At 31.2% G+C, this 23838-nt stretch overlaps 1 protein-coding gene and 2 long non-coding RNA genes across 3 annotated transcripts; all 3 read left to right on the top strand.

The window, feature by feature from the left end:
- Positions 1–702: 702 nt before the first annotated feature.
- LOC141711109 (uncharacterized) lies at positions 703–3385 on the top strand. The gene is made up of 3 exons (XR_012571220.1): positions 703–933; positions 1387–1560; positions 2852–3385. It is a non-coding gene; the product is annotated as an uncharacterized LOC141711109 (long non-coding RNA).
- Positions 3386–3848: 463 nt separating this feature from the next.
- On the top strand, positions 3849–4368 carry LOC141711108 (uncharacterized). Its single transcript, XR_012571219.1, has 3 exons — positions 3849–3915; positions 4016–4121; positions 4273–4368. It is a non-coding gene; the product is annotated as an uncharacterized LOC141711108 (long non-coding RNA).
- A 2-nt stretch (positions 4369–4370) lies between these two features.
- On the top strand, positions 4371–5509 carry LOC141715128 (uncharacterized). Its single transcript, XM_074518610.1, has 2 exons — positions 4371–5157; positions 5234–5509. Exons 1-2 carry the CDS (start codon positions 4444–4446, stop codon positions 5507–5509), a joined length of 990 nt encoding a protein of 329 aa, XP_074374711.1. The 5' UTR covers positions 4371–4443.
- The last annotated feature ends 18329 nt before the right edge of the window (positions 5510–23838 follow it).

Raw genomic sequence — 23838 nt, 5'->3', positions numbered from 1 at the left:
TAAATAAATTTATATCTCTAAAATGAATGTGGATCGGATTTTGATCTATATTATGTAAACAATGAAATTTATGTATAAACAGAAGCGACAAAATAAGACCTGAACACCCCCAGCGGCAGGTAAAAAGAAAGAGGGGAAGGCCCCTAAAGTCTGAAGCAACAAGAAATTTGGTGCTGTCTCCTGGGAGTGCTGGTGCTTCCCTGGCAGTGATGGGTGCTGTATCTTCACCCCCAGCGATGAGTGCTGTTTCATCAATGCCCATGAGAGTTGCTGTTGTTTCACCTCCGGTACCATGGGCTATTTCCCAACCACAGCCTGCATTCAACTTGTCTCCCTCAGCTGAAAATTCTGTCCGGGGCCCAGGAGGGCGAGGCCGTGATCGTGTAAGCCCCCAGGGTTCTGAAAACTTGCAGATGCCTGCTTCCATGAGTGAGTACTTTTCCTACACTGAATTTCAAAAAATATTTATAGAATTGCTTCTTCTTTCTTTTCGTGTTTTTCTACTATATTTTTGGGCTTTAGGTATTTATACGTATTTATGCTGTTGGCGGTTTAAAAAATAATAGATTTTGTTTATAGGAATGAGAATGTGTTTGTTCCCTAATTATTATCGGAACTTAATGCATTGTAATTTTTTGTAATATTTCTTCTGTAAAGGTGGGTTTTATGCAGACACAGCTGCTGCAGACTTTAGGGCGCATGTGATACATGTAGACTCTAGGGAGGTATACATACTAATTCTCTTTTTAAAGTTTCTGGGGAGGTATGCAGGGTCAGTTTCAAATCTTGTCTTTAACTGGCTCATTTACTGTGGCTGAAACTGGAATGGGGAGATGTAGAACAGGTGGTGTCAGTGTATCGCTAGCATGTCCCGACGGCCATGTCATAGGAGGTGCTGTGGCTGGCCCGCTAGTTGCAGCTGGCGGGGTTCAAGTAAGATCTTCACTTTGTTCTACTGTTAGGATTTAATTATGTACTAATAACTTAAATGTAAAAAGTCAGTGTGGCTCATGCTAGTTGTAAAATTGTTATGCTGAGATATAGTAGCATGCTCAATTTGTTTTCAATTTGTTTTGATGCATTTTACTTTCCAACATTCTGCTGATTGAAGCTAGTCAGCATGCATCAAGTCAGACCTGCACTTTTTTACCTTAATACCCCTGTTTTGTCATGAACATTTAACATAATGTATACTATCTATTTAGTTTTGGTGGTGCGTTATAAGTCTAGACTTTATTTTATAGTTTACTCCTCTTCCAGAGGCCTTCACTTACGCTTGTTGAAAAATTATAAAATCAAAGTTTCATGAAATCAATGGGTTGATATCATATAGTGCTTCCTTGTAAACAATTTTAACCTTAATGTTAACACTTATTTTCTTCTCAGACTGTGGTTGGGACCTTTCTCCCAAATGCTCGTAGAAATTATTAACGGCAGCAAGATGCAGCAAGACCAGACCCATGTCAGAGGCCGAGAAGGGAACCCCGGATGTCAACATGGTTACGCCTGATGGAGTATCATAATACTTTCTTGATTTGCTTTAGGCTCCTAAGAAGCTTTGTAATTATTAACTTAAGTATTTCCTGCATATTATTTCTTGCATGAAGTTTCACCAATTTTATTCTTTGATCATTAGTATTTGCAATTTTGCCAGTATTTATTTCTATTTAGCCATCATTAACTTTGGAATTACACACCTATATGAGTGAAGATGCCTGATAGCTAACTACTACCTATTCTTATATGTTACCCAATAATTAAGACCACCAAGACAACTTTCGGTTAATATTAATTATGTACGGTCTCAAAGATAGTAATCCATGTGTAATGTATAAATTAAATAACAAGTAAATAACACATATGTAGTAATTGATGATGTCATACACTCTAAGACCTTTTAGTAGTATATATAGCATTATATACATTTGGGATCACCTATGTACATCATCTGTTGATTTGTTTAATATAGGTGAGGAATAAGGTTTTTACTTTTCATGAAGAGATACACGGACTTTAATTATTGTGGCAAGTTGAAGGTGTTTATATAATTGCCTGTATATGTTCGACAAGTAATCGAGAAACACATACAGGGACGTGGACGGGGACGTGCGTGGAGGGGGGCCCGGGGGAATCGGGTATTACAGTACCAATTTTGAATTTTACATGTACATGTACATGTACATGTACATGTACCAGTTGAATTATTCGGGTTTCCTCCGATTATATGAAAAAAGTGTTTATATTGATTTTGCTTATTTGATTGTTCGGGTTTCCTCCGATTATATGTATGGGGTCTTAACAAAATTCAACTGGTACATGTACATTCAACTAGATTATATGAAAAAAGAATGAAAAAAGTGTTTATAGTGATTTTGCTTATTTGATTGTTCGGGTTTCCTCTGATTATATGTATGTGGTCTTAGCAAAATCAATTTGGATGATTTTATATATATGTGGTATGCGATTATTTTATATGTATGTGGTCTTAGCAAAATCAATTATATTGATTTTATATGTATGTGGTATGCGATTATTTTATATGTATTTTGATTAGTTGATTAGTTGATTAACCTTATTAGTTGGGTTTCTATAATAATGCTTTTTATCTGATTCTCAAGTCCATTATGCGATTATATCTATGTTTTTTCTATGATTCTAGTCATTATAGTATTATATGAATGTTTTTGTACTATAAATATAGATTTATGTTTATATATATGTATAGTTCTCTTGTAGCTCATAGTTGTTAATTGCATCGTAGCTTTTTGTGGTTCATATATGTGAATTGTATAGTTCTTCTTGTTTCGTTTGTAGCCTCTGTCTTATATGCTGCTCTTTATGTGCTGTATAGATCATGGCTACTCCGAAAAAGAAAAGCAAGTCAAAGACGATAGAGTCGAACATAAGAAGGTCGCCGAGAATAGAGTCGAAGAAGAAACCGTTAAAAAAGATCAACCGATCTGTATCCCATCCCTGTACCATGAATGTGATCAGGGCTTTCAGAAAGACGAGGTTCTTAAACAACCAGACCCCTAGTATGACTCCTACCACTTCAACTTCTTCCCCAAAATCAGTGAAGAAGAAGCCTATATCTGAAGGCTTACAGAAAAAAATTTCTCAAAAAAGGAAGAGAGGAAAAGCAGCTGTTACAGAGTCGAACAATACTCAAGGTCTAAAACTACTCAAGAGAGGTTGTGTCACGATGCATCGAATTGTGCGACGCAAGATAATGGGGAACAAACTTAACGTGTCTTTTAACAACAAAGGAGAGTCGTTTGGTCCTGAAGCGGCAGAGATGCAATCCTATATTAGGGTATTGGCAAGAACCAAACCGCCAATATGGCATGATAATTGGAAATGTGTTCCTGAAGAGACAAAGACAAAGATTTGGGATTGTGTTCTGGTAGGCCAAAATAAACTTATTAAGTTCATTGACTTTGTCTGCTATAAGTTCATTTTATTACTTGTTTCTTATAATTCCTTTAATTTCTTATGTATGCAGATGGCTTTTGTTTTACCTCCATCGGCCAAGAAGTTGGTTTTACGTTCTGCAGGTCAAAAATGGAGGGAGTTCAAAAGTCGGTTGACCACACATTACATTCTTCCTTATCGGGATCAACCTCAATTATTGACCTATCCGCCTGCAGATTTTTCTTTCATAGAAAAATCTCATTGGGGCATTTTTATTGCTGAACGGACATCATCTGAGTTTCTGGTATGTTTCTAGTTAGCATTGGCTCATATAGTTTTTTTATCAAACTAAGGATTGGGATATAGTTGCTTACTAATTATATTATAAACCTTCTTGTGCTTTTTATGAAGATATGTCATGATGAAGCAGTACAAAGAAGAAAGTTAAGTGTTTATCCACATCGCATGGCTCGAAAAGGTTATGCCAATCTCGAGAATGAATGGGTGAGTAATAGTGACACGACATTCTTACTTTTCGAATACACAATAATTTTCCAAACATGTTTATACTATTTCTAAGCTCACCATCTACATGTGAATTTAGTATCAATCACATCCAGATTAAGAGGAAGTAGATCGTTCATCAACCTGGGTCCTAGCAAGGCAGGACGGAGATGGTAACTATTTAAGTGATGATGTTCGGAAAAAAGGTAAAGAAATTGTAAGTTATTGATTTGTATTCTACTTCAAAATATTCATTATCTCATGCTTTGTTTTAAACCTTTTACCCTAAACTCCTACCGATACTTGGAATTCAAAGCTCAGACTGTGATAATAATAAAAGTAATCTAAATGTTGCAGGGAAAGCTGAAAGCAGAGGTTAAGGAAGGAAAACTGAAAGTGGAAGGTGTTGATGATGTCTTAACACTTGCGCTTGGGAAGCCTGAGCATGGAGGAAGGGTCCGTGGACAAGGAGTTCATGTAAAGCAGTCAATTTACTTTGATCTTCCAAGGCAGAAGAAAGCTAGGACAATGGATGAAAAATTACATGAAGGGATTAAAAGGTTAATGGCGGAGGAGACTCCGCGGATTATTAAAGAGGGATATGCCTTTTGGGCTACAGAAATGGAAAAACTCAGGGCAGAGATATTGAAGAAGCCTGTAGAACAAGATGATACTCCAAAACACACTTCTCAACAAGCAAGTTGTCACTCTGACAGCGGGGTTGCTGTGGATATTGATGTCAAGAATAAGGATACACCTCAAACTGCAAGGAAGTTATTTCCACTTCAAGAGGAGGGAGGTGTTCTGAAAATCAAAATGATTGATAACTTATTTGTTGATTTTGGGGAGGAACTTAAGGAGGCTGGGAAGCCAGCTCGTGAGGATGAAAGATGTAATACTGTTGTTGAGAAGAAGACTTCTGAGGAAGTGAAAGTGAATGCTCCGGATACTTGTGTTTGCAAATTGGCTGTTGGAACGCTCAACAACATTGTTGCTTGTGCGGCGATTGATAAAGTAATCAATCTAGATGGAGGAGAGCAGACAATCCATGGTGTACGACTGGGAGAAGAGAATGCAAGAGTCTCAATCACTGAAGTCATTCAAGGTGATGCTAGGATTCCCTTTCCTATCGGTGATGAAATTCTAACTGTGGAACAAGCTATAGGAACTTTTATCGCATGGCCGAGAAATTTGATAGTGGCAGGAACAAATACCGCTTCCAATGTTTTGGCGGCTCCAAAGGTGAGAATGTTGTTTTATCAGTATGATTTTTTTTAGTATGTTTTTTCCTAATATTTTTCACGTGCCTTTTCTGCAGAAATCCAAGATCAAGAAAACAAAGAAGACATATAAAGTACTTAAACATGTTGAACCAGAGCTTACTGTTGAGATGGGTGCAAATTACCCATCTGCACTCAATCGTTTGTGGACATGGGCAAAGGTTGCCTTGGCTCATGGAGAGACGGTTTCTTTTACGCTATGCAAAGAAGCATTTGGCTCTACAAAGAAGCATGTCATCTACTTATCAGATATTTATGCAGTTTGCACTGGAGGTGAAATGTCGGGGTCTGTCATTTGCCTCTTTATTCAGTAAGTTTTTTCATTAACTTTTTTTTCATATATAGTCCCGTGATTAAACTCATAATATTTACTAACTACTGTAAATTTTATATGTAGCTCCTTAAATGAGCATGTCAAAAAACAGAAGATGACCAACATGATAAGGTTTGTAGATCCCAGCATCATTGGTGCCATCGGATGTGGCACTGCACTACAGAGATCACGTGCACTCGCTGCACAATTTAAGGATGCGAAGAAAGGGCAGTACTTTCTCATGCCTTACAATGATGTGTAAGTTTTAATACTATAGCTAACTTTTCGGACAATGTCAGATAATTTTTAGTTTTATACACGATCATATGTCTTGCTCTTTTTAGTTGATTTGTCGTGAGACAAGAGTTCAAATAGTAAGGTTAAATATGTTTATTAATCTTGCAATTTTGAACATTTTAATGATTTGCTCAATTTAGGTGTTTTTTGGTGGATTTCATATAAATTTTAATATGATGATGTTTATGCTATTTGAGTTGGTAAGGCGGTGTCAATTAGTAAATTACACTTTAATTTCAATCTTGCTAAGTCGTTGATGTTTCTATTTTTTAAGACAAGGGTTAAAATAGTGAAGTTAACTATGGTTATAATTTTTGCAACTTTAAACAGTTTAATGGCTTGCTGAATTTAGGCGTTTTTGCTGGATTTTATATAAATTTTTTTATGATATTGTTTATGCAATTTTAGTTGGTAAAGCGGTGTGAATTAGTAAATTATCCTTTAATTTCAAACTTGGTGAGTCGTTGCCTTTTCTATTTTTCAGTAAACATTTTAAGTACAATTACTGAGCTTAAAATTGAAAATATTTCTTGCAACTTTTAGGTTGAATTTTACAGTAAGTTAGGTTTCAATTGCTGAATTTAGGTACATTTGGGTGCATTTTATATAAACATTAATATGATTTTTTCTATATTATTTGGTAAGGCGGTGTGAATTAATATCTTATATTTTAATTAAATCACTTGCTCAATCATTAATCGTTAATGTTTGGGAAGGAATCATTGGACTTTGACTGTTGCCAATCCCGAGGCAGAGATTGTCTACTACATGGACCCTCTAAAATTTGTGTATTAAGTGTTCAACCTTGACATATCATGCACAGTTTGTAGTGGTTTGATTGTTTTATTGTCGCAATTCTGGTTGCAGTGCCATTAAATTTTACAAAGAAGATCTAAACAAGCTTGCAAAGAAGAAAATTTTATGGGAGAACATGGCGGTAATAATCAATTATCATCATATATTATGTATGTAATATAATGAGATTGTATGAAAAAATTTATTTATTATCACAGGGAGTTCCAGTCCATGCAGGAACCAAGGAATGTGGCTTGTTCGTGATGCGTTACATAAAGGAGATCATTGAGTACAAAGAACTTGAGTTTGCTTCCAAGGTGAGATTATCATTTCGATTTTTTCAATTGACTTAATACTCTTACCTTTATGCCTTGTGTAACGCGTACTTTTGTTTTTTTCAATGGATGCGCAGGTCAAACTTGGCTTATACAACTAATGACATCAATGAGATCCGCATTGAATTTGCAAAATATTTCATGAAAGGCCACGCGAGCTAGGTTGCAGTGTCGGGGTCTTTTTATTGAACTAGATATGAACTTTGTTTTTGAATTATAACATTTAATGAATCGTTTGTGAAATTCGGGTTGGAAGAATGATAGATTTTGTCTCAATCTATCGGTGGATTGAATGGGCTTTAGATTGGTTTCAAATCTATTTCTAGATTTAAGTATTTCGTACGATTGGTTAGTAGTTCTTTTGATGGATGGCTTTTGAGATTAACTAGTAGTTCTTTTGATGTATTTGATGGATGGTTTTTGGGATATTTGTAGTTGGTATACTTTTAACGCATTGCTTAATAGTTTGGCTGATTTATTCTAGTGTTGCATCTTTTGGTTATTTATTGTTGATTGTTGGAACAAATTGTTTGGTATTGGAATTAGTTTTAAGTTTCGATAGGTGGTGGTTACAATTGGCCAATTTGATATGGAAATTTTTTTACAACAACAGATAATTGTGTTTTCATTCCAAAAATACCATTATGCCAAAGTAATTGGACAACACTATAATAATGTTATAACTGTTGACTAAAGCTAAATAACCAACTTTGTACAACATGTTAACATACTAACCATTATGCCTAGCATATTCACATAACTGGAAAAGGTTTTAAGCCATTGTCTCAAAGCCTTCTTTACAATATCTCAGGTATAAACTGATGTATGAGACAGGCTTAGAAAACAATTTTAACTGTAAAATATTGTGGTTAGGCTTCCAAACAACACAACCAAAAATAAACCGTTGTTTAAAAAACAAAAAAAAAGAACATCAGCACACTCACTTCACGTTTAATAAACGTTATCTACATGAGTAAACCATTGTATGTAGTTCTTCACAACAATGGTCCTTCGGTTGTTAATCCTAGTTTTGTAAAACAGGTAGAAAACAGTTGTTGTTACTAATTACAGTAACAGTTCTCTACGGCTGTTGTCTGAATACATATCAGACGGCTCCTCAATAATCAACGGAAAATTAGCATATCAGACCATAGTGAAAAATAGTTGTTTGATTCAGTTTATCTTGTACTGAATATATCTTAACATCCACATGGTTGAATCGTCGAAAAAATTATTTAAAAAGATTATCATGTAATCGGGTTAGAATGTCGTGATAATGAGCCGTACTTTTACTAGATTTGTTTATTCTTTTCATGCTAGTTTAATTGGAATTTTTTTGATAATTTTTTCATATGACTAGATATGATATATCTTAACATCCCTACATTTGAAACTTAAAAAAAATATTTAAACAAATTATAGTGCCAATCGGGTTAGAATGTCTTGATAGCAAGTAGTACTTTTATTTGATTTTTCTATTCTTGCAAGCAAATTTAATTTGAATTTTTTTAATAATTTTTTCATATGACTAGAATTAGTATAACTTAACATATACCTAAACAATGTATACACAACACAAAGAAGCACTTGTCTAATACTTTTTTCTTTCATATGAGTTATACTAAAATAATAGTATTTTAAAATCTTTGTCAAATATTTAACAACTATTTTTTGACCCATCGTGTGAATTATACTAAAATAATAGTTTTGAAAACAATTGTGTAATATTTTACAACGGTTATTTGACCCGTTGTATGAATTCTTATAATACAAGAGTTTTTAAAAACTGTTGTCAAACCTCCGAAATTTTTAGCATTTTTAAACAATGGTTCACAAAACCATTGTATGAACCTTCATAAGATAATGGTTATGGGAGGAAAAAAAAGACTATTGTCTGTTATTTTAGGATAAGGATTTTTTCAGTTGTTGTCTAATGCCATTTTTGTTGTAGTATTTTTAAGTTGATTTATTTAATTATGCGATTTTCAATCACACCAACTAGCTTATATCTTTAAACTAAATATCAATATTGTAATATATTATATGACCCAAAAATATTTTTGTTATTAGCTACATACACTCAATTCATTTTATATCTCTAAAATGAATGTAGACCGGATTTTGATCTAAGAATTAAATTAATGTATAAACACAGGCGACAAAACAATACCGCTTAGAGATATATCAACGCATAATATACAAGTCAAAATGCCAAGTGTAGATGTATTTCAAAAAATTACATATACCATATGGCAAGGCATACTATACAATTTAAAATGCCAAGTGTAGATGTATTTAAAAAAAATTACATATACAAGTCAAAATGCCAAGTGTAGATGTATTTCGAAAAGTTACATATGAGTGCAAATATTTAACATTTTTAAATATTGAATCCTCTCTATTGATATTTGAATTGCTAAATCGGTATATGAGATGTTATTTTTTATTTATATTATGAACCAAAGAGAAGAATCAAAAAAATAAGTTATGAAAATTATCTATTAGAAAATGAAAAATATTATATAAAAAATATAATAGAGAAATTAGATTTTAAAAAAACATTAACCGTAAAACATACAAAGAAAAATAATATAAAGTTTTGCTATATAGGTGGGTACGTTTAAATAGTGTACTAAACCAAAACCACCTTATATATACAACACTTTTCACTACAAGGAAAACAAGCTTCAACAACTGTTTATGTCCGTTGTCTGATACCCTATTTTTCCGTTGACTATTGAGCCGCCGTCTGTAAGTTGGATCAGACAACGGCTAAAAAACATTGTCTGAGATTATACAGACAATGATTATGGATTAAGCTCGTTGTATTATATCCAGAAAAGACAACGTTTTTTGCTTATTTTCATCGTAACAAGCGACATTACTCAAGGGTTCTCACAAACTCAGAAAACCGTTGTGTAAGGTATAACATTAAAACCAATCGTACAACACTTATTGTTGTATAAACGTTGTTGTGTATTTAGATAGACAACAAAAATGACATTGAGCTCGTAGAACTCTTGTACTAAATTTCTACACACAACAGTTTTGGATTTTAATGTATGGCATGATCAGATACATACAACTTTTTATTTGTCCAAACGTATTACATGAATACCTTTGATACAATATCTTAATATTATATAGACAATGGTTTACTAGTGTTGTGAGAGTTAATTTTGCACCAAAGTTTTGTGTTCGAAAGCATTGTTTTAGTATTAAAGACATGATATTTTAATGAAGCTTGGTTGGTAAAAGCGTTGTCTTACACAAAATATAACAAGTAATCAAATGAAATTAACTTTGCAAATCTAAACAAAAGTTCTAAAGTTAATCCATGATCGAAAATCACAGCAACATAGTTATACAAAAGCTAAAAGCATATTGATATCACTGTCTTCATGAGTCTAAGATTTCTACTACAAATTAAAGAAAATATAGAGTCTACAAGCTCTTCACGTCTTCCGCAAGAGCTATGTTGTCCTTGCAATATCATTACAGCATGTGATAGGCAATTTCCCAATCTGGAGAAAACAATCTTCAAAATAAATCGACAACATAATTACATAATTACATAATTACAACATAATTACATATAACATAATTACATAGAAAATCATTTATCCTTGTGACAAACTTTTGGATGTGATTGACCTAAATGATCAGAATAGCTATATGATCAGAGAGAACAATAAACAGATTGTTTGGTAATGAGGAGAGTACTACAAAAGAATACAATTATAGGTGAACAAGAAATAAGTTTTGTCTGGTTCATAATTCTTGGGGGTTTCAAAAATAGGCAGGTTCTTAATAGGAACAATGATATTATTAGTTCTCTCTGATCCGAGGCTTGTTCAATGAGGTTTAGTTGTTTAGCCTTTTATTAACATACACAAGCTGATGTCATATTGGTCAAAAAATAGAAGTTCCAGGAGATTGAATAATTTCTTCTACATGCAAAAGGCTTGAAATTGGAGACTATAACTCCATCAAAATTTCGCTCAGAGCATGCATGCAAAAAATCAACTATACTACCAATTACCAGGCATTTACCATGGATATGAACTTCTGAGATTCATGCTAACAAATATTGATCGGAAGGAGAATTAGACCAGAGAAGAAAATAAGCACAAAAGAGAAAGAGAGAAAGATAAAAAGAGGACACCGTTTTCTTACTGTCAATCTTTGTCAGGAAAATAATGGAAGAACACGAGCTTTTAATAAAGAAAGTAGACCTTTGATCCAAGCCCTAACTATAAATTAGAGTATGGGCACTTAGTGGTGTCAAATTGCAATTCCCTGTGCTAGTTCTCCTACCAGAATATGTGCCCATATCCTAAGTGGTCCAACATTAACTTTGCACCAAGTGGAAAAGATTATTATGTTACCTTGAAAGCGAAAGAACATAGACTATGGGCATTGCTCTTCTAAAGAATCGGATCATAGAGAATACCTAATCCTGTAAGAACTCTGAATCCACCGTCCAAGTCTTATTGCATCAAACTATCCCCATAAATTGACGAGTATTCTGGATATAAGCAAGAGGAGTAGACATCATGTAAAGCTGAAAGTTGCCTAATAATATGATTATACAAGAGAGTATATTCGGAAACAAGGTAATTTCCCTCAATAGAGTGTTACATAAACAAACTTCATCGACAATTTATCTTTAAAAACAAACTGCAATGAAGAATGATCACAATCTTAAAGATTACTTGAATGACACTGTCAAGTTGGTGAAGCCAGTACTAGTATTATGCTCCTTACTTTTGCTTTTTACTGAATATATCTCATGCACTTATGAAAGGAAGAAAGATTACCTCTTTTTGAGATGCAATGACAGAAGTGAATATTGATGTCTGCCACCTTTCATAATAGGAGTCACAGCAATGTCTCCAACTTAATCAGATAGAGTTTATTAGAGAAATTAGGCAACCATATACACTTACAACAGTTTGAGCAGAGGAGAGAAAATGCCTCCAATGCAGGGCTAGTAAAGATTGACACAATGAATCTGAAGAAAGAATACTTAAAGAGTACAAATATATGACTGCATGTGTTCCTGAAATCACATCCTATACCTGCAATTGTAAACATTGTCCAAAATTACAGGCTGATAGAAGAATGTAAAGAGTTGTATGAGTATTTTGATTAGTCTAATTCCATTTCAAAAGGAGCTCAACACTTTGAAGAGCGTTGATCAATATTTCATTCTTCCATCTATGCAATACAACTTAAGTTAAACAGCTAATTCATTCCAACTGAAGTAACTACCCAGTTTCAGACCAATAATCATACCAAAAATCCCTTCTTTAGCCTTTTGGCTGATAATCATAACCAAATTTCACTAATTCTTGCGACCTCAAAAAACTTAAATGTAACAAAATGTGCAACATACCCATATTACTATCTCTCCTTATTTGTCTTTCATTCACCTTTCAAATACATGTGTCACATACACACGTGATGTTCCATTTTATTCTTCTTAACCTCCCGTAAGAGATACAATATTTAACTATTACACTAACACTTTGGTGGTACACACGTTCCATTATAAACAACTTTAATTTCAGTCCCGAACCTCCATAATTTTCAAATTTTGACAAAATCAACACCTACTAATCACGTTACACGTATATACTCCAGTCCCAGGAACATAACAAATCACTTACATTTTAAATCACACAGAAACAAACCTACACAAATCATCAAAACACTCAATTTTCTTCTTGAGCTTCAATTTTCCCATCCACATCCCCTTTACTTACTTGTACGAACAAAATAAGAACAAAAATCAGCACAAAATAAGAACTAAAATGAGAGAGAGTTAGACAGAGAGAAAGAGAGAGAGAGAGTGTGTGTGATACCTCAAAATTAAAGACAAGCACCTTCCATTGAATCCATAAATAAGCCCTAAAGCCTTAGGGGGAGAGTAGAGGGGGAGAAAGAGAGGGGTAAAGGGAAGGGGAGAGACCACAACCTAAATCAAAACTCAATAGGACCACAATATTCTTTGGAATACCAACATTCACACCACACATAAAAATCCCCAAAATAACAGAAAGATTTTACAAACACATCTAAAACCCAAAATTCAAAAAAGTGAAAACACGAAAAATCATGAAACCTAACTCAATTCAAGCAGCTGAGATCCTTCAGATCGGAAATGGAAGCACAAACAGCGGACGGCTGTGAAGTTAATTCGTCATTCAGAGTGTAATTAGTGTTTGAAATATTAGAGGTGGATTGAAAGGGTTAGGAGGGAGAGAGAGAGATTTAGATTCGTGTACTTTGGTGTTTTATGTTTACAGAGAAGGAGATGAAATGGGGGCATGAGAGGGGGAGGGGGAGTGGGAGGGGGAAGCGGGTAATGAAAAGAAAAGAAGGGGGGAAACCAATTATAACAAGAAAACTCGATAAATAAATATTGTATATTTATAAATTTTTTATAAATAGATTTAAGAAATTATTTTTATAAAATAATATAAAATAAATTTGAATGTTTTTAATATTTTAATATGACAAAAACTAATATATTTTTATATTCGTTGTCGAGAGTGGTATTTTTACCGGATTTTTCTAATCCTGACATGCAAAATGAATTTTAAATTTTTTAATAATTTTTTCATATGACTAAAACTGATATATCCTAACATTCGTACGGTTGGATCGTCAAAAAAATCATTTTAAATATTAATCTTGTAAATCGGGAACGAGTCTCGTTGTCGGGAGGGGTACTTTTACCAGATTTTTCTAATCCTGACATGCAAGATGAATTTCAAATTTTTTAATAATTTTTTCTTATGACTAAAATCGATATATCTTAACATCCGTACGGTTGGATCGTCGAAAAATCATTTTTAAAAAATTAATCCTGTAAATCGTGAACGAGTCTCGTTGTCGGGAGGGGTACTTTTAACAGATTTTTCTAATCCTGACATGCAAAATGAATTTCAAATTTTTTAATAATTTTTTCATATGACTAAAATTGATATATTTTTAACATCCGTACGGTTGCATCATCGAAAAATCATTTTAAAAATTAATCCTGTAAATCGGGAACGAGTCTCGTTGTCGGGAGGGGTACTTTTACCAGATTTTTCTAATCCTGGCATGCAAAATGAATTTCAAATTTTTTAATAATTTTTTCTTATGACTAAAATCGATATATCTTAACATCCGTACGGTTGGATCATCGAAAAATCATTTTTAAAAAATTAATCCTGTAAATCGTGAACGAGTCTCGTTGTCGTGAGGGGTACTTTTACCAGATTTTTCTAATCCTGACATGCAAAATGAATTTCAAATTTTTTAATAATTTTTTCTTATGACTAAAATTGATATATCTTAACATCCGTACGGTTGGATCGTCGAAAAATCGTTTTTAAAAAATTAATCCTGTAAATCGTGAACGAGTCTCGTTGTCGGGAGGGGTACTTTTACCAGATTTTTTTAATCCTGACATGCAAAATGAATTTCAAATTTTTTAATAATTTTTTCTTATGACTAAAATCGATATATCTTAACATCCGTATGGTTGGATCGTCGAAAAATCATTTTAAAAAGTTAATCCTGTAAATCGGGAACGAGTCTCCTTGTAGGGAGGGGTACTTTTACCAGATTTTTCTAATCCTGACATGCAAAATGAATTTCAAATTTTTTAATAATTTTTTCATATGACTAAAACTGATATATCCAAATATCTGTACGGTTGGATTGTCAAAAAATCATTTTAAAAAATTAATCCTGTAAATCGGTAACGAGTTTCGTTGTCGGGAGGGGTACTTTTACCAGATTTTTCTAATCCTGACATGCAAAATGAATTTCAAATTTTTTAATAATTTTTTCTTATGACTTAAATCGATATATCTTAACATCCGTACGGTTGGATCGTCGAAAAATCATTTTAAAAAGTTAATCCTGTAAATCAGGAACGAGTCTCATTGTTGGGAGGGGTACTTTTACCAGATTTTTCTAATCCTCGCATGCAAAATGAATTTCAAATTTTTTAATAATTTTTTCTTATGACTAAAATCGATATATCTTAACATCCGTACGGTTAGATCGTCGAAAAATCATTTTAAAAAATTAATCCTGTAAATCGGGAACGAGTCTCCTTGTCGGGAGGGGTACTTTTACCAGATTTTTCTAATCCTGACATGCAAAATGAATTTCAAATTTTTTAATAATTTTTTCTTATGACTAAAATCGATATATCTTAACATCCGTACGGTTGGATCATCGAAAAATCATTTTAAAAAATTAATCCTGTAAATCGGGAACGAGTCTCGTTTTCGGGAGGGGTACTTTTACCAGATTTTTCTAATCCTGACATTCGAGATGAATTTGAAATTTTTTAATACTTTTTTCATGTGACTAAAATGAGTATTTCTTAACATCCGTACGGTTGGATCCTCTAAAAAATCATTAAAAAAATTTATCTTTTTCATCAGGTATGAAAAAAATCTAGTACGAGGCAACACCCAACAGTTTTTTATGAAAAAGTCTTGTCTGAAATAAATTGTGACAACAATTTTTTTGAAAAAAACCGTTGTATTAGATGATCAACTTTTTTAAATCTTACGGCTGATATTAACACTACAAAAAAAACGGCTAAATACAACCGGTTCAAAACCGGTTGTATTTAGTTAAATTCGACCGTTTCCGGTTGTATTTAACTAAATACGACCGGTTTTTGGACCGGTTGTATTCGCTCGAGTAATATTTAGTAAACCGGTTGAATTTAGTGCTAAATACAACCGATTAAATACGACCAACTAAATACAACCGCTAGTAAATACAACCAGTTATGGTCGAATTATATTTTTCGGCTAAAATTCAAAAATCCCGCCCAAACAATTAAATTTTCCGAAGAGTTTTGAACAGCCCGGCCAAAAATTAAATTCGACCGAAAATGGTCAAAACTATGACTTTAAATTCGACCCCATGCGGTCGAAAATATGAAAAACCAATTTAAAAAAAAATGGGCCGAAACTGGAAGTCATGGCCGGAAACTGGAAGACATCGCCGGAAACAAATAGACTATTGTGAAGCCTGCAATTTACCTACTAATGGATTTTTATACATATTTTAGAAATATCGATAGTTGTTGTTGTCCGACGCCTCACAAAATAAAGCATGAGTATCACAATCACCCTTTAGTTCAGCGTTATCTAACAACATCGGAGAAAACTTGCAATGCTTGTTTAGAACTAATACTTCTCGCTGATTGATACTTTGGGCTAACCCTATGTATTACCCAGCAAACACACCCACAAAATTAACACAAAAGCTCTCTTTTTTACAGCTACATAAATACAAAAGTAACAATATTTTCAAGACAGTACAATACTCAACAGAGAAAAATGGAAAATGAGGAAGAAAATCAAGTAAACAAACTCAACCACCCATCTCCTCATTCTTCTTGTTTAGGCCATTCTCTCTGTGTTTCTCCCTTTCCAAACGCTAGCGGGTAACAAACTGTACATGCCTGTATATAACAGAGAATCGGAAAAGGGGGAGTTGGCCGAAATATTAATTTTGCCTCGATTTTGACAAAATAAAAGTGACTAGGTGATAGATCGGGGGGAGATGGGTGCGAATCGGAAAAGAACTATCGAGAAAGGGGCTCGTCGGAGTATGACCAGATGGCGGACGGTCGGTTGCACCAGGTGGCGGTGTCATGGGGGGTTTAGTCGAGGACGAAGGTGTGTGTGGGGGAGAGAGAGAGAGAACAAAAAAGTGCGGCGTTGGTGAGGGATAAAGGAGCGGGGGCAGGTAGGTCTGGGGGGTGGGGGTTCAGGGGTGGAGAGAGGGATAAGAAATACATGTCAAATTAATAGTTGGTTATCAAAATAGCAAACCATATATATTTATTTTTTTCTCAACTTTTAATCATATCACTAAAATATATAGATATTGACATCTGTAAAGTTAGATCATTCATAAACATTTTTTAAAAAGTCTGACTAATACTTCTAACTAGTGTTTAATCCCATAATGATGTTTCGATATTTTTAAAAATATTAATAAATGATCCAACCGTACGGAAGTCAGGATCTATATATTTTAGTGATATGACAAAAAATTTAGAAAAAAATAAATATATTTGTTTTGCTTTTTTAACAGTCAACTAGTAAATTGACCAGTACTTCTAACTAGTGTTTAATCTCATATTGTTGTTTTGATATTTTTAAAAATATTAATGAATGATCCAACCGTACGGATGTCAAGATCTATATATTTTAGTGATATGACAAAAATTTTAGAAAATAAAAATATATTTGATTTGCTTTTTTGACAGTCAACTAGTAAATTGACCAGTACTTATAACCAGTGTTTAATCCTATATTGATGTTTTGATATTTTTAAAATATTAATGAATGATCCAACCGTACGGATGTCAAGATCTATATATTTTAGTGATATGACAAAATTTTTAGAAAAAAATAAATATATTTGGTTTGCTTTTTTAACAGTCAACTATTAAATTGACCAGTACTTCTAACTAGTGTTTAATTCCATATTGATATTTCGATATTTTAAAAAAATTAATGAATGATCCAACCGTACGGATGTCAAGATCTTTATATTTTAGTGTTATGACAAAAATTTTAGAAAAAAATAAATATATTTGGTTTACCTTTTTAATAGTCAAAGAGTAGTTTGACCAGTACTTCTAACTAGTGTTTAATCCCATATTGATGTTTCGATATTTTTAAAATAATAATGAATGATCCAACCGTACAGATGTCAAGATCTATATATTTTAGTATTATGACAAAAATTTTAGACAAAAATAAATATATTTGGTTTACCTTTTTAATAGTCAAAGAGTAGTTTGACCAGTACTTCTAACTAGTGTTTAATCCCATATTGATGTTTCGATATTTTTAAAAATATTAATGAATGATCCAACCGTACGGATGTCAAGATCTATATATTTTAATGTTATGACAAAAATTTTAGAAAAAAATAAATATATTTGGTTTACCTTTTTAATAGTCAAAGAGTAGTTTGACCAGTACTTCTAATTAGTGTTTAATCCCATATTGATGTTTAGATATTTTAAAAAAAATAATGAATGATTCAACCGTACAGATGTCAAGATCTATATATTTTAGTGTTATGACAAAAATTTTAGACAAAAATAAATATATTTGGTTTACCTTTTTAATAGTCAAAGAGTAGTTTGACCAGTACTTCTAACTAGTGTTTAATCCCATATTGATGTTTCGATATTTTTAAAAATATTAATGAATGATTCAACCGTATGGATGTCAAGATCTATATATTTTAGTGGCATGACAAAAAGTTTAGAAAAAAATAAATATATTTGGTTTGTTTTTTTAATAGTCAAAGAGTAATTTGACCCGTACTTCTAACTAGTGTTTAATCCCATATTGATGTTTCGATATTTTTAGAAATATTAATGAATGATCCAACCGTACGGTTGTCAAGATCAATATATTTTAGTGATATGACAAAAATTTTAGAAAAAAATAAATATATTTAGTTTGTTTTTTTAATAGTCAACTATTAAATTGAGCAGTACTTCTAACTAGTGTTTAATTCCATATTGATGTTTCGATATTTTAAAAAAATTAATGAATGATCCAACCGTACGGATGTCAAGATCTATATATTTTAGTGTTATGACAAAAATTTTAGAAAAAAATAAATATATTTGGTTTACTTTTTTAATAGTCAAAGAGTAGTTTGACCAGTATTTCTAACTACTGTTTAATCCCATATTGATATTTCGATATTTTTAAAAATATTAATGAATGATCCAACCGTACGGATGTCAAAATCTATATATTTTAGTGGCATGACAAAAAGTTTAGAAAAAAAAAATATATTTGGTTTGCTTTTTTAATAGTCAAAGAGTAATTTGACCCGTACTTCTAACTAGTGTTTAATCCCATATTGATGTTTCGATATTTTTAAAAATATTAATGAATGATCCAACCGTACGGATGTCAAGATTTATATATTTTAAATATGACAAAAATTTTAGAAAAAATTAAATATATTTGGTTTGCCTTTTAAATAGTCAAAGAGTAGTTTGACCAATAATTCTAACTAGTGTTTAATCCCATATTGATATTTCGATATTTTTAAAAATATTAATGAATGATCCAACCGTACGGATGTCAATATCTATATATTTTAGTGATATGACAAAAATTTTAGAAAAAAAAATATTTAGTTTGCTTTTTTAACAGTCAACTAGTAAATTGACCAGTACTTCTAACTAGTTTTTAATCCCATATTGATTTTCGATATTTTTAAAAATATTAATGAATGACCCAACCGTACGGATGTCAAGATTTATATATTTTAGTGATATGACAAAAATTTTAGAAAAAAATAAATATATTTGGTTTACATTTTTAGTAGTCAAAGAGTAGTTTGACCAGTACTTCTAACTAGTGTTTAATCCCTTATTGATGTGTCGATATTTTTAAAAATATTAATGAATGATCCAACCATACGGATGTCAAGATCTATATATTTTAGTGTTATGACAAAAATTTTAGAAAAAAATAAATATATTTGGTTTATCTTTTTAATAGTCAAAGAGTAGTTTGACCAGTACTTCTAACTAGTGTTTAATCCCATATTGATGTTTCGATATTTTTAAAAATATTAATGAATGATCCAACCGTACGGATGTCAAGATCTATATATTTTAATGTTATGACAAAAATTTTAGAAAAAAATAAATATATTTGGTTTACCTTTTTAATAGTCAAAGAGTAGTTTGACCAGTACTTCTAACTAGTGTTTAATCCCATATTGATGTTTCGATATTTTAAAAAAAATAATGAATGATCCAACCGTATAGATGTCAAGATCTATATATTTTAGTGTTATGACAAAAATTTTAGACAAAAATAAATATATTTGGTTTACCTTTTTAATAATCAAAGAGTAGTTTGACCAGTACTTCTAACTAGTGTTTAATCCCATATTGATGTTTCGATATTTTTAAAAATATTAATGAATGATCCAACCGTACGGATGTCAAGATCTATATATTTTAGATGCATGACAAAAAGTTTAGAAAAAAATAAATATATTTGGTTTGTTTTTTTAATAGTCAAAGAGTAATTTGACCCGTACTTCTAACTAGTGTTTAATCCCATATTGATGTTTCGATATTTTTAAAAATATTAATGAATGATCCAACCGTACGGATGTCAAGATCAATATATTTTAGTAATATGACAAAAAGTTTAGAAAAAAATAAATATATTTAGTTTGCTTTTTTAATAGTCAACTATTAAATTGACCAGTACTTGTAACTAGTGTTTAATTCCATATTGATGTTTCGATATTTTAAAAAAATTAAAGAATGATCCAACCATACGGATGTCAAGATCTATATATTTTAGTGTTATGACAAAAATATTAGAAAAAAATAAATATATTTGGTTTACCTTTTTAATAGTCAAAGAGTAGTTTGACCAGTATTTCTAACTACTGTTTAATCCCATATTGATATTTCGATATTTTTAAAAATATTAATGAATGATCCAACCGTACGGATGTCAAGATCTATATATTTTAGTGGCATGAAAAAAAGTTTAGAAAAAATAAATATATTTGGTTTGCTTTTTTAATAGTCAAAGAGTAATTTGACCCGTACTTCTAACTAGTGTTTAATCCCATATTGATGTTTCGATATTTTTAAAAATATTAATGAATGATCCAACCGTACGGATGTCAAGATTTATATATTTTAAATATGACAAAAATTTTAGAAAAAAATAAATATATTTGGTTTGCCTTTTAAATAGTCAAAGAGTAGTTTGACCAATAATTCTAACTAGTGTTTAATCCCATATTGATATTTCGATATTTTTAAAAATATTAATGAATGATCCAACCGTACGGATGTCAAGATCTATATATTTTAGTGATATGACAAAAATTTTTAAAAAAAAAATATTTAGTTTGCTTTTTTAACAGTCAACTAGTAAATTGACCAGTACTTCTAACTAGTGTTTAATCCCATATTGATGTTTCGATATTTTTAAAAATATTAATGAATGACCCAACCGTACGGATGTCAAGATTTATATATTTTAGTGATATGACAAAAATTTTAGAAAAAAATAAATATATTAGGTTTGCCTTTTTAGTAGTCAAAGAGTAGTTTGACCAGTACTTCTAACTAGTGTTTAATCCCATATTGATGTTTCGATATTTTTAAAAATATTAATGAATGATCCAACCGTACGGATGTCAAAATAGTTAAAATTTAAATATTCAAATTACTTACATTTTTCCGTGAACTTTTTTTTCAACAATTTTCATATCCGTATGGGTGGATTATAATTTAAAACAAATACAAAATAAATTGAAACTCAAACTATAATTATTAATTGAATGATAAATATCTAACTACCATAATAATCTTTTTTGCAAGAACTAAAATATAAATTTCGTGTAAATTTTATTCTATATTTTTTTCCAGAAATTTTTCGCCATTTTTAAAAATAATTTGAACGAAATCGGTTGAATTTAGTACACAATTCATTGGCGGGAAAATTCCCTCCATTTTTTGGCAAGGCTAAATTCGTCCGTATGCGGTTTAATTTAGGAGTACGCTTAAACTCAACCGTATACGGTTGTATATAAATATGGTTGTATTTATTCAGTTGTAATTAGTAAGGCTAAATTCGACCGAATGCGGTTGAATTTAGGAGCACACCTAAACTCAACCGTATACGGTTGTATATAAATACGGTTGTATTTATTCGGTTGTAATTAGTACTAAATTCGACCGCCTAAATATGACTGTATTTAAATACGACCGCATGCGGTTGTATTTAGCTGCGCCCTTAATTTCAACCGAAAACGGTTGAATTTGATGTCGGTTGTATTTGTGCGGTTGTATTTAGCCTTGTTTTCTTGTAGTGTAAATCTACTTTTAATCAACAGCTCTTATTATACCAACTTAACAATCTAAGTGAACATTTATAATATACACGTTATATCCTCATCAATGTGATTATCTGTTGATGCTATTAATATTTGTGTAACGTCTAGTACTAATAGGTAAAAGAATTCAAAAATCTATGAAAAAAATTATTTCAAATCTTAATACACACAAATTAATTTAGTGTAAGTTATTGGTTACTCATATAAATTAATTAACGGTGGCATATAAATTTTCCGAAAAAAATTTAAAATTAGTAAAAATATAGACAACGGTTTTTTTTTAAAATCATGTTGTGGTAAGTTACTTTACATAAGTGTTTTTCAGGAAATATCGTTGTTGGAATTCTACAACAGTTTTTTCTTTAAGACTGTTGTAGTATTACATATTTTACAACAGATTATAAATAACGATAACGGTTGTCTAACTCTTACAAGTGTTTTATTTTAAAAAAACTTGTATAAGGTACATTAATACAACGTGCTTTGTCGAAAAACACTTGTTTGAATTAAACAATTAACAATGTAAACTTGAAGCACTTGTGATTATTTTTTTTATTAATTATAAAGTAGATAATTAAACTATTTTGAAATATAAAATTTAAATATTTAATCTAGATGAAAGTGGATATAATTAGAGTTTGTTGTTTTTAAAAAATTTAAAATGAATTGTCTGGAAATTATTTTTTTTAAATTATTACTATTTTTATTGTAATAAACTAGACAACGATTTATTTGAATATTTTGTTGTGCAGCACGTTTTTAAATTTAGTAAGAAAGACAACGGTTTTAAGAATTAGACTATTGTCTCATATTGGTGACATACAATATATGTAAAACACTTGTCTATCAGGTATCATTTAGACAACACCTAATTTGTACATTGTGTGATTCGAGCTTAAATAACTAGTAGAAAAAACACTTGTCTCATTTCCACAACCGTTAAACAAGACGTTATCTCAATCATTTTCAGACAATGTATTTTAAAAATCGTTGTATGATTTTACTCATTTGCACAACATCACTTTAGAAAGGGTTGTCTGTCTTCATCAACTAGACAATGGATTTTAAAGCGTTGTAGTAATACTAAAGCCTTTCCATTCACACAACATCTTAATTTTGAAAACACTTGTCTGATTTGTTTTACTAGACAACATGTTTTTATCGCTTGTAGTAATTAACGTCAGACAACGCCAATTTTTTGGTTGCAAAAAAACCATTGTATGAAAAATTCGGGCAACACTTTTTTGGTCGAGTGTTGTCTAATCGGCGTTGTCTGATTGCGTTTTTCTTGTAGTGTTTCAATATAGTCAAAAATATTAGGTGATTTTCAATAACGTCAACAACCTTATATCTCTATAATAAATATCAATCTTGCTATATATTATATGAGTCAAAAATAAATAAATGCACCTAAATAAATTTATATGTACAAAGTAATACCGCTTATAGATATAGAAACCCATGTTACACAAGTCAAAACGTCAAATGTAGATGTATTTAGAAAAATTAAATATGAGTGCACAAAGTTAGTTTTTTAAATATTGAATACTTTCGATATTAATTGATATTTGAAATGCCAAATTGGTACACGAGATAATAATTTTTATTTGTATTTTGAACCAAGGAGAAGAATAAAGAAAATAAGCTATGAAAATGAAAAACATTTTATAGAAAATATAATAGAGAAATTTAGATTTACAAAATAAAATAAAATGTAAAAAATATAAAGAAAAATAAAATAAAGTTTTGTTATATAGGTGGGTAGATTTTAAATACGGTATCATTAATATAGGCAAGTCTCCAACCACTATATATATATATACAACACTAAGTCTTCAACAGTTTCAATATAGACACAAACACACACAAAGACCCTCTAAATTACAGAGAATAATATGGCATCTGAGAAGTTTTGCTATATATAGGTGGGTGGGTACGTTTTCGATACAGT

Source organism: Apium graveolens, chromosome 3 (assembly GCF_009905375.1).
Source record: "Apium graveolens cultivar Ventura chromosome 3, ASM990537v1, whole genome shotgun sequence".
Lineage (NCBI taxonomy): Eukaryota > Viridiplantae > Streptophyta > Magnoliopsida > Apiales > Apiaceae > Apium > Apium graveolens.
This window is presented reverse-complemented; position numbering and strand designations above follow the sequence as displayed.